The sequence below is a fragment of the Sus scrofa genome, chromosome 10 (assembly GCF_000003025.6).
Source record: "Sus scrofa isolate TJ Tabasco breed Duroc chromosome 10, Sscrofa11.1, whole genome shotgun sequence".
NCBI lineage: Eukaryota > Metazoa > Chordata > Mammalia > Artiodactyla > Suidae > Sus > Sus scrofa.
This window is the reverse complement of record NC_010452.4, coordinates 43,516,441-43,528,346: the sequence shown is the minus strand read 5'-3', so window position 1 is coordinate 43,528,346 and position 11,906 is coordinate 43,516,441. Positions and strand designations below refer to the sequence as shown.

Here is an 11,906-nt window from a genome sequence, read left to right as displayed (position 1 = left end):
ACCGAGATTCCTATTGATGTTTAGCTTTGCCCTGGGACCCAGTGCACGTTAAAATCTGTGTGCGCCTTTTAAGAATGGGGTCTCTGTTTCCCCCAGTCCCATGGAGCTCCTGCGCACAAGCCCCACTGGCCTTCAATGCCAGATGCTCCAGGGGGTCTTTCTCCCAGTGCCAGATCCCCACACATGGGAGATTGATGTGGGGCTCAGAACTCTCACTTCTGTAGGTGAGTCTCTGTGAAACAGTTACTTTCCAGTCTGTGGGGCTTCCCACCCGGGAGGTATGGGGTTGCTTATATCACGTAATCGCCCCTCCTACCTCTTGATGTGGCCTCCTCTTTGACTTCTGGAATAGGATATGTTTTTGAAAGTTTCTGGTCCATTTGGTTGAAGATTGCTCAGTATGTGGTTGTAAATTTTGTTGTTTTTAGGAGAGAGTTGAACTCCAGTCCTTCTATTCCACCATCTTAATCCCATCTGTTTGTTTACTTTTTAAATAATGAAGGATTGTATGCTTGAAAAAAATCAATGGGGGACTAATGTCTTCCCTGGATGATTGTTGTAAGCCAAAGGCAGGGTAGAAATGAAGAAAAGCCAGGAGAAATAAGGCTGGGAGACTGAGGGGAACATGGTGAAAATGGCTAGACAACAAAAACAAAAATCAAATAATAGAAAAAGTTTCTTCAGGACCTAAGCACCTGGATGATGTCATTTAACCTGTCAGTTTTTCAGGGCTGGGGGGTGGGGAGAGGGGGGAGTAAGCAGGGGTGGGGAAGTGGGCTCAAGGAATCTCAGGATTAATATCCTTTTCTATAAGTTTACGCTAAAGGTAGGAAGACCAGAGAGAATCTATTGTCCACACTAGTACACTTGTCAGTCTCAAAAGGGGCATTATTAATAATAGAAATAAATACATAAATAAATAAACAAACAAACAAACCAAGACCAGTCTATGCCAGTTAGGATATAAATTACCCTAACTGGGAAGGGAGGGGTCACTTTCCAGGCTAATCCCTTCTTTACTCATGTAGCAGACACAGTCACCAAAGTGATGGAAGTCACAGCTAATGCTGTTTAGCACAGAGCCTGGCACTTAGGCAAGCCATGTGTAAAGGATCTTATTAGTCCCCTCAGTAATTCTAGAGAGCTAGGTGCAAACTCTTAAAAAAAAATCACAGTGAATGTCTACTACATCATTCCTGGAGGAGAGGGATCATGGGAATGCAGGAAATGGGGACTCAGAGAAATCCAGGAACTTCTTACCCAAAGGAATTTCCCTCCAGAACGCACTGGACCATGACAACCCCATTGCCTCCAGGTCACACCCTCCCTATTTTATCTGTAATTCTATCATCCTCCTAAGCTGCAGGCCTTGTGTGATCTCTAGGAAGCTTTTCATCACTCCATTCTCATTGCTCCAGGTTTTGAAATAGAGCTTTTGCAGGCAACATTTTATCCTATGACCCACCCATGTTTATTTCCTATCCCAATGACTAGGTAAAGATTTTCTTTTGTGTCTAACATCATTTCCCCAAACACAAAGATCTTTAAAAATATCTGTAGGGCAATATATAGATTTAGATATCATACACACACACACACACATATGATATCCATATACATATATACACACATACATCTTTTCTAGACACAGAAAAGCAGGGTAGTTTCCCACGTTGTAACTAGATGACCTTGTCCCATAACTTTGCATCTTGCTATTGGAAGATGTGGCTCTGGTACCCTGGCCATTGTCCTACACTTTCACCTCCACAGTGGAGTGTACCACTTATATCCTGCACATATCAAAAATCAGTTTCCATTTTAGTCAGAGATTTTCAGTTTTAGTGGGTCTATTTGTTAGAACTGAAGTTATACATGAACACAGACCCAGCTGGACTCATTTTATGAAAAGACCTATCATTTTGTTTATAGGTTATTTTATTGTATAACATCTATTTGTAGGTTTAAAAAAGAACTTAACTGCAAAGTGAGGTCTAAAATGACCAAATGAACAACAATCATGCTTCAAGCATAAAGTTGAATTTTTTAAAGTTAACCTAACCCTGACTTTCGAGGCAGTTTAACCAAGAAGACTAAAAAAATATTTAACCCAAACACCTATTCTCCTAAAATTTAGAGCACTGTTTCACTATTATCAAATAAGTAAGACACCAAAAGAGTTTTCCAAAGATTTATTGAAGCAGAAACAAGTTGGTCAGATATTTGATGGAAAAAAGCAGTTTTAATGGTATTCAAAAATACTTTTTAAAAAGTATTCTAGCACAAGGCTTCTTCGGTAAACTAGATTATGTTGTAAACTTTTTTCCTAAATCTTTTACGAGTGTTGGTTTTTAAGAACTAGAGCTTATTCCTATTCCAAACCTATCTTGCGCTCCTGAAAAACTGCAGAAAGGCACTTGAAAGCTATTTCTTGAAGATACGGATTTCTTTTTTATTCTTGCTGGTAATATTTCGCTGCACAGAGTACATGCAGTTCTTATTCCAGATCATCGTGATGCTGGGAAGTTTCATTGATAACCTGATAAGCAAAAGAGGACTCTGGTCAAACATAATGCTACATACCTATGATTAAGTTACCCCAGAAAGCATGTCAAAGAAAAATCCTATGAAATGTATATAATTTATTGTGAAAGTTGGAAGATTATGTTGGTCCTGCATGACAAGAATCATGCACGGTAAGGGGGAAGACAGACCTATACAAGCAAAATAGGTATCCAATAAATGTGATGACTTCAAAAAAGAAACTTAAAAAAAAAATATTATATTGGGAGCTCCCGCTATGGCACAACGGGATGGATAGCACCTTGCAAGCGCTGGGACACAGGTTTGATCCCCAGCCTAGCACAGTGGGTTAAGGATCTGGTATTGTCGCAACTGCGGCTCGGATCTGATCCCTGGCCCAGGAGTTCCATATGCCACGGGGTGGGCAAAAAAGGAAACAACAACAACAACAAAAATACTATATTGGCGTTTCCTGGTGGCCTAGTGGCTAAGGATCTGGTGTTGTCACTGCAGCAGCTCGGTGGCTGCTGTGGCAGGGGTTCAGTTCAAGGCTGGGGAACTTCCATATGCCACAGGCAAGGCCAAAAAAAAAAAAAAATACTGTGTTTATACAGAAGGATGCTGTAATTGTCATAAGCAACAAAATTTAAAAGCAACTAAAGCCAGTTAAAATGTACACCAAGTATATTTTATGTGCAAAGGAAGATTATAAAGATTACAATACACTTCAACTGTTTCTTGCCAGAGAGAGGTAATAAGAAATTACTTAATCATATGGAAAGTCCTTGTATTATATTCTAACAGGGTCTAGGAGTGTCCAGGGAAGGCCTTATAGCCACGATCAAAATATTCCTAATACTGAAAGTAGTCTAATGAAGCCAGATGAGGCAGTAGCTTAAGGATGCTGCACTCCTCTTTCAAATTACGCACCAAAGCAAGTCACTAATTTTGAACTGTAGGTAGATTACCATCTCACCTTCAGATCTAGAAGCCAAAGAATTAGCTGGCCGTGTGTAATACTGGATAGAACAGGCCTATTCTTCTAGGACGCATGGGTGAAACTGAAACCTCCCAAATTCACTGGCTGTATCTGAGACAGACTTACTGATTGAAACATTTCTCAGTGCCTGTCTGAGGTTACTCCCGTTTTGATTTAAAGATACCCACCTGTCCATCTCTGGTCTCAACCGTCTTAATCAGAAGTGTCCTTTTGGAATGGGTGTCAACCAGAGGGAGGGATTCCAGATTGGTTTCTGGATAAAGAAAACAGGCCCCCAGTGAGTAAAAGCGAAATGTTTAAAAAGACCAGAAACTACTTGGTCCAAGGAATGAGGACTTCTGTTTGTGATTGTTTAAAGCACTATTCCTGTGATAATTCTAAAGACTGTCACCTATTTTAAAACCTAGGGGACCGACACCACTCGGGATAGTCAATGAGATGGACAGCTTCACTGTCTCCTCCATCAGGAGGAAGAAAAATGGATTTCAATTTACCTGAAAGTACAGAATGTAAGACAGCACTGGGGTTTGAAAATTGTGGCTGGGAGTTCCCACTGTGGCTCAGTGTGTTAAGAACCTGACATAGTGTGCATGAGGATGCGGGTTCCTTCCCTGCCCTCGCTCAGTTGGTTAAGGATCCAGCATTGCTGCTAGCTGCAGTGTAGGTAGCAGCTGTGGCTCAGATCTGGTGTTTGCTGTGGCTTAGGCCTGTAGCTGCAGCTCTGATTCAACCCCTAGCATACTTTCCATTTGCTGCAGGTACAGCCATTAAAAAAAAAAAAAAAAAAAAAAAGGAAAATAAAGAAAAAAAAAAGAAAATTATGGCTGTCTTACAAAATGTTCTCTTGTGGGGTATTTTTCAGGTATCATTTAAAAAATGAGTGCTTTATAAACAGAACAGTTACAAGCTGCTAAAATTTTTCATATAGGACAACCAAATGCTTACCCCTCAGGTTCAGGGAAGAAAAATTTGGAAGAGGCAGAGAAATCCTACAAAGAGACAAAGAAAAACAGTAAAATTTTTGGAAGACAACAAGGAACAAATGTATATGTTTGTTTTCATCAAATAGGAAAATCGACTCATAAATTCACAGGTGAATGATTTGCTTCAGAAGCATTAACCCATGTTTGATCTCATTAGGACACTTAAATATTTTACTCCAAGCCTTTTTCTCCAAGGGGCTGGCAGTATTCTAGAGTGGAGGGATTCTAGAGTGACTGTTGGTTTTCACAGCATCATAGGTTCAAATCCCAGCTCTGAGAGTGGATTAACTGACTAGGACCAAGGCATAACTCACTCTCTCTAAACTGAAGGCTCCTCATCTGTACAAAGTGGCAAGGAGCTACCTTGAGGAAAGGTTGTAAAGTTTGAATGAGATAATGCATAGAAAGCGAGAAGCTTGATGCAAATGGCAGCCAGGAATTCACTCCCACCCACCCCCGGTCCCCACCTGCTCTCTTCTCCTTCCAGCAGCTTCCTGTAGGTGGCAATCTCAATGTCGAGAGCCATCTTGACATTCAGCAGGTCTTGGTATTCACGAAGGTGACGGGCCATCTCTTCCTTCATGTTCTGAATCTCATCCTGCAGGCGGCCAATAGTGTCTTGGTAGTTAGCAGCTTCCACGGCAAAGTTCTCTTCCATTTCCCGCATCTGGCGTTCCAGAGACTCGTTCTGCAGATGAGAAAGGCTGCCAGTGTTATTTCCCCAGGGGCATAAAAAAACCAGCCATTCCCTCAACCATTTCTAGACCATGTGCAAATGGGACCCCGGCAGCAAATGGGAAATACTCCAATTTTAGGCAGAAAATCTAAGTACCAAATCCTCTTCCTAGCGGAAGCCATAATGTATGTAAACTAAAACCTCTGGATTTCCAAATTCTTTTCATTTTTTATTTATTTACTTTTTGGCTGTGCCCGTGGCATAGAGAAGTTCCCAGGCCAGGGACTGAACCCAAGCCATGGCAGTGACAATGCAGGATCCTTAACCTGCTGAGCCACCAGGGAACTCCCTCCATATATATATATTTTGGCCATGCCTGTGGTATATGGAAGTTCCCGGGCCAGGAAGCAAACCCTTGCCACAGCAGAGACCTGAGCTGCTGCAATGACCATGCTAGATCCTTAACCCTCTGAGCCCATACAGGAAGTCCCCAAATTCTTTTAAAATCTGTCTTGATGACTCATTTTCTTTAGATTACAGTGTAAGTGTTTCTTCCTGTGAATGACATTTTCTTCCACAGCACCCTTGGCTTGGCTACAGGAATGGACCCAAGCTGGTGATCTGCCCCCTTTTCTCGCCAGGTGATACTCACGGTCCCCTTGAGCGCATCCACTTCACAGGTGAGAGACTGCACCTGTCTCCGGTACTCATTTGACTCCTGCTTGGCCTGGCGCAGGGCATCGTTGTTGCGGTTAGCAGCCTCGGAGAGGTCGGCAAACTGTCGGGAAGAAAAGCAGAAACCCTGGTCACCCAGGAGCTTCAGCCAACAGATCCTCTCAGAGACTTCCTGGCCTGGACAGATGAGAAAGCTTCAAGGTGGCAGACAGACAGCTACAAAAATAAGGCCCGATACCAACCCAATTTTTTACACATCGTTCATATCTCAGCGCCTTCCAAGAATCTGTCTCCATGTCTGTTTGGGACACCGGAGCAAAGGAGGTGGAAAGCTGATGTCGAGATTTTCAAGCAGAAATTCACTGTTTCCCTCCTCGTCAAAGGGCGGAGGTTAAGGGCATAGTATTGGGGTTTACTTGGATGTAGGGGGACAGAGGGGCAGTGCAAAGAGAGTCTGTTCTTCTAAGGGAGGGGGCATGAGTGATGGGAGGATATAGTAAGAAGTAAAACTTGAACAAGAGGTAAAGCCAGCTCAACGTGGGAGCTAAGAGGTATTTAGGAATCACAGCCAGGTGCAGCGTTTTTCAGAACAAAATGCTTTTCTTTGGTTCTGGCCACTCTTGCCCGCTTCATACCTTGGACTTGTACCACTCCTCCGCCTCCTGAAGGTTCTTGGCGGCCACGCTCTCATACTGCTGGCGGACATCACGCAGGGCAGCCGTGAGGTCAGGCTTGGAAACATCCATATCGATTTGGACGTGCTGTTCCTGGATCTGAGCCTGCAGCTCCTGGATTTCCTGAAGAAGGAAAAGACAGAAGGTCGGCCGTGCCCAGTGTGGGTGCAGCTTCACCCACCTCCATCCACCACCCAGGCTCGCCTCTGACCTCATCGTGCAGTTTCTTCAAAAAGGCAATCTCTTCTTGCAAGGATTCCACTTTGCGCTCCAGGTCAAGACGTGCCAAAGAAGCATTGTCGACATCCTGTTTGGAAAAGAGAAAAAGGTAAGATGCGGACGAGGATGCTAATGTCTATGGGCTTCTCCCATTTAGTCTTTTTAAATATCTTTGCACTTACATCTCTGCTGTGAAAAGGGTGTTGACAGATACTGTGACCTTCAAATAAGTTTGGAAATCTCCTAAATACCATGCTAACAGATTTGAAGGGTGACCCACTGAGTTGTACTCAAGGTAGCTAATAACAGACAATTTAAAAATAAATGAGTGTATGCCAACATGGTAAACTCCCCTCAATTTCGTATCAGTGTATTGTATCAGTGAAGGTTTTTAATTACTTTTTTTTTAATCTAGAAAATCAATGCTATGGCATTGTCAAGTTTTTTAAGGGGTAACATCATGGAATATAATAGGACAATGGGAGTTGATCAGATGTCACCTTTTTTTTTTAATGGCTGCACCCATGGCGTATGGAAGTTCCTGGGCCAGGGACTGAATCTGAACTGCAGCTGTGGCAGTGCCAGATCCTTTAACCCATTGTATCAGGTCGGGGATGGAACCTGAGCCTCTACAGCGACCCAAGCTGCTGTAGTCAGCTTCTTTACCCACTGCACCACAGAGGGAACTCCAGATTTCACAACTTATGTATACATGAGTATATAAGAAGTTTCAGCAGATAATACTTAAGTTCTTTTTTTTTCCCCCTCTACTTATATCTTCTGAAACGTATCCTTAAGATCCAAAGCAAGCTTATAGTCATCTGGCATTCAAACTGCAAGGCTCAATTTATACTTCAGTTCAGGATGTATACTGGCAAAAATGCAGTTCAGGAAACTGAAGCAAAGAAATGTCACTCTGAACTGTATTTGCTTTGCTTTTTCTGGTAGATTTTTCTATAGAAACTCACCCCTCTCATCTCAGAAGGGCGTGTCTATCCTTTTCACTTAGCACCGGTGTCAGTTCTCTTACTAAGCTTGTTTCAGAATGACTGGTCAAAATGCATACAGTGTAACTGTATGTAAAATTCTTGCTCCTCTCGTCTGCTTCTGTGTTTCCACCACTTGTAAACTGCTACATCCTTGGAAGATTTTATTTCCCCCTGGCAAGGGAATGTCATCAGGATTTTTATGCCTCTTATCTTGTAAGCAATTATATTTGAAGCATGGTTTACAGCCTGACAGTTTTAAAATGTTGACCTACTTCTATCATCTTCGTGGAAAAGTGAATAAGGAATAGATGATTGTAAAAAGATCCAGCTTGGGGAAAAAATTCATTTTTACTTGTTAAGCCCTACGAAAGATGTACAGGAAAATTTACTACTCTTCATTTAAAAGAAAGAAAAAAAAAAGGTCAGTCCTTCATTCTACTACTTTGAATAGAACATGAGTGGTTTTACCTAATCCCTAAGTAGGAGGGACAAGTTATACTAATACTGTTTTATATTAAGTTCCTACTCAGCAGAAAACATTGCAGATATGGTGATCAGAAATGCTTCATGACTTAGAATACACCACATATTTGTGTTTAAATTAATTTGGCAAATGTACTTCGGCTTCAAAATATTACTCGACTGTTCATCTGAGGAAGCTTTTATAACCAATCCCAGTAAGTGTTCAGGAGAATGAAATTATGCTGGGAACACTCCCTGCTTTGGGATTCCAGATGAAGTTAAAAATCCTTGAAGGCCTCCTATCTTTGAAGCAAGAAAACCCTTTACTGAAAATTCCATTCTTCGTTCTCAGGTTTCTTCTTTCTTTATGGAAAAAATATTAAAGAACACAAGGATCCAATAAAGAAAGACCTTTCCAAATGTGGGGTATTACGACTGTAGCTTTAAGGACTTTCCACGTCTAGCACTTCACGAGTCTGAGCCAGATATTAGATAACGGATGTTAGCAAATACTTGTGTCCAATTAGAACTCTGCTTACATCATTACATACTCAATAAGAATGTAGCCTGTTGCAAAGAGTCTCTGGGAACACAAAGACTCCTATTATTCCTGTCCAGAGCCACCACACTTGCCAGAATGTCTGTATCTACATTCCATAGTGAAGCCCATAGAAACCATTAATACCTTTCAGCCAAGGGGACAGATGGCTCCTTTTCACCCTTATTAGATCACAAAATAGTTGTGCACACGGATACTTCCATCTAACCTTAGGCCACAATAGAACTTGCATGGAAGAAAAGAAACTTGCTGGCTTAAGTCCAGTTAAACCAAGTTTCTAATTCTCCAATACATTGTACACTTGAAACTAACGGGGCAGAACTCCGCTTTGTGTGGCCCTGTAAAAGTTAGCTAGCTTGACTTTGGCAAACCGAAGTCTGAATCAAACTGTAACTGTTCGAGATCAGAGTATCAGTGTGTTGCAGAACCGAAACGGGAAAAAAAAAGTCATGTCTTGGGGGAAAAAAATCTTGAAACAAAGTCAAAAAGACTTTATTCACGTCCTATGGAAGGAACGGTTTAATCGTTCGAGGGTTTTTAAGGCGGAGAAGCTCCCAACTGTGGTCTTTCTGCCACTAGGGGGCTTGGCGAGCAGACGAGAAGTTTTGCACGATTTAGACTTGGGTTAAGTAACTTTGAGAACTGCCCGTAGGTTGGGTGGGTGGGGTCGGGTGGCTGCAAGTGGGAAGAGAATCTACAAACCTGTCTGAAAGACTGCAAAGTGCTCTCGGCTTCCTCCCTCTGAAGCGTCTCCTCCTGCAACCTGAAAGAGATGCACATCAACCGAAGGGGAACTGGGAAACCGCCAGGGGCGTGGCGACCACACCCAACCACCACGTCTTCGCCGCGAGACAGCCGAGTTGCTGCGCCACCTCTGTGGCAGTCGGCGACTATGGCTTTTAGAACTGCTGCCTTTGGCAAATCTCAAAGGGACCCTGGCCGCTGCGTAAAAAGCAATCGCAGTTGCTACAATGACCTGGGAGGCGAATGCCACCACCCCACTCCCCCGTGAAGATTCTGCAATCCCTTTGTCTCGCTTCCTACACCGCTCCTGGGGAAAGAGCAGCCCGTCAGAGGGGACCAGGAAACTTTCTCAAAGTTTGGGGGAATCGCACTGATCGTTTGCAGGAGCCTTCGAGTAACAACAAAGTGGTAGTTTTAAGAAATCTGAATTTTGGTCGTTCTTGGGCAATGAGTCGGGGTAGAGGGTAAATGCTAACTTGCAAGATCTGGGTTCAGGGCAGGGCTGCGCCGCAGCAGCCACAGCGCTCTCCCCCCGCCCACCGCGTACCCCAGGCAGCCACCGCCCCAGCCACATCCCCAAGGGCGTGTTAGCTTCGGTTCCCCTCTGCCGCCCTCCTGAAGCCCCGCGGGCGCTTAGTCTTACTTCTCCCGCAGCCGCATGATGTCCTCGGCCAGATTGTCGCGCTCCACCTCGACGCGGGCCTTGTCGTTGGTGAGCTGGTCCACCTGCCGGCGCAGCTCTCGCATCTCCTCCTCGTAGAGGTCCCCCAGGCGCGACTTGCCCTGGCCCTTGAGTTGCTCGAGCTCGGCTAGCAGAATCTTGTTCTGCTGCTCCAGGAAGCGCACCTTGTCGATGTAGTTGGCGAAGCGGTCATTCAGCTCCTGCAGCTCCACCTTCTCGTTGGTGCGGGTGTTCTTGAACTCGGTGTTGATGGCGTCGGCCAGCGAGAAGTCCACCGCGTCCTGCAGCAGCCGCACGCCGGGCACACTGCTCCGCAGGCGCACGGCCGAGGAGCGCGTGGCGTACACGCCGCCCGGGGACGAGGTGTAGAGGCTGCGGCTGGTGCTGGGACGCAGCGCGCTGCCCAGGCTGTAGGTACGGGTGGACGTGGTCACGTAGCTCCGGCTGGAGCTCGGCCGGCTAGCGGTGCCAGGGCCGCCGAACATTCTGCGGTAGGAGGACGAGGACACGGTCCTGGTGGACATGGCTGCAGAGGTGGCAGTGGGCTGGGCGGCTGCGGTGGCGCGGACTGGCTCCGGGAGGAGAGGCGAGCGAGGGAGCGGTGGGTGTGGGCAAAGGGAGCGCTGCTGCGTCTCTGGCGCGGGGACCCCGGAGCAAGAGTGGCAGAGGACGGGACCCCGCCGAGGGCGCAGTTTTTATAACCGCCTTAGGATGGAGCGTTCCCTCCCACTGCCATCCCGGCGGCGGAGTGCGCCAGCCAATGGGGACCCGGCGAGAGGCGGGAAGGCTGGCCTGGGGTTTGGGGCGGGGGAGCCCGGGAGCCTCCCTCCTCCCCCCTCCTCCGCAACCGGGACTATGCTCAGTCCCCCAGTAACTTGGAGGCTGAACTGGAACTTTTGGGGCTTTCCTGAGGATGGCCTGAGGTGTGCTCACCTCTGGGTGATGAAAAAGGCTGGGTCCCGCGGTGATGGGGGAGCCCTCCCTAGACTGAACCACAAGGGTCCCGGGCACCCAGCCAGCTAGGGAGGCGTAGGAGGAAGCGTGCGGGTGGGAGGGGCGCGCGGCCCCTTGGCTGCGGTCGCCTGGAAGCGCGAGGGTGGGGGGGCCCCGCGGGTAAAGGAGCCGGAAGAGAGGAGTGAGGGATCCAGCAGATCGGAAGGCGTGGAGAAAGAAACAAAGAGGGCCTGAGATTGGAGCGCGAGGTGGGGGCGCGCACAGCCCGGGGCGCAGGGCTCTGGGCTCTGCGCAGCCTTGCGCACGCCTGCTTGGACAGCGGGACCAATCCGGCCCCAACTTTCCTCGTCCTCCTGTAGTAGGAGTTCCTGTTCAGGGACCTAACCGGCTGGGCCCGGCTTTGGACAAGGAGCTGCAAGGAAGTGGCCAAGGAAAGCCCAGGGGAGATGGGTGGGGTCGCTGAGTCACCACTGGCAGTGAGTCACTGCGCTCTGCTGTCCCGCCACCGAGGTTGAGGAGTCCTAGCGGTTCAGGAAAACCGTTAGACGAGATTGACTTTCGTCTCCCCGGGCCACTGTGCGAGTACTGTTGGTTCTAAGTTTTACCCAACTTCGAGCTGGGCTCTGCTTTCTTATGTGCCGTTCGCTGGTTTGGAGTCTAGAGCGCTCCTAAATTCTTAGGAACGCGCCCAATCCAGATTTTGCTCCAATATGCTGGCTTCTCTTTAGTAAGAAACTTCCGCGGAGGCTCTGTAACCGCCAAACGCCGG

The 11,906-nt window shown here is 46.4% G+C and overlaps 1 protein-coding gene across 2 annotated transcripts; it reads right to left on the bottom strand.

Moving 5' to 3' along the window:
• VIM (vimentin) lies at positions 2,175-11,906 on the bottom strand. 2 transcript variants are annotated; one of them, XM_005668106.3, is made up of 9 exons: positions 10,145-11,906; positions 9,460-9,520; positions 6,740-6,835; positions 6,490-6,651; positions 5,832-5,957; positions 4,971-5,191; positions 4,466-4,509; positions 3,688-3,773; positions 2,175-2,536 (listed from the first exon to the last, which is right to left on the bottom strand). In XM_005668106.3, the coding sequence occupies exons 1-9, from the start codon at positions 10,705-10,707 to the stop codon at positions 2,495-2,497; spliced, it is 1,401 nt and encodes a 466-aa protein (XP_005668163.1). In that variant the 5' UTR covers positions 10,708-11,906; the 3' UTR covers positions 2,175-2,494. The 2 variants fall into 2 exon arrangements, with proteins under 2 accessions (XP_005668163.1, XP_005668164.1); XM_005668107.3 differs by lacking the exon at positions 3,688-3,773.

Excerpts from the sequence above, each read along its gene's own strand:
- VIM (XM_005668106.3), bottom strand. The coding sequence starts at position 10,707 with ATGTCCACCAGGACCGTGTCCTCGTCCTCCTACCGCAGAATGTTCGGC. Across the intron at positions 6,652-6,739 it reads TGAAGAAACTGCACGATGAG|GAAATCCAGGAGCTGCAGGC; the intron begins GTCAGAGGCGAG and ends TTCCTTCTTCAG. Across the intron at positions 5,192-5,831 it reads TGGATGCGCTCAAGGGGACC|AACGAGTCTCTGGAACGCCA; the intron begins GTGAGTATCACC and ends TCTCATCTGCAG.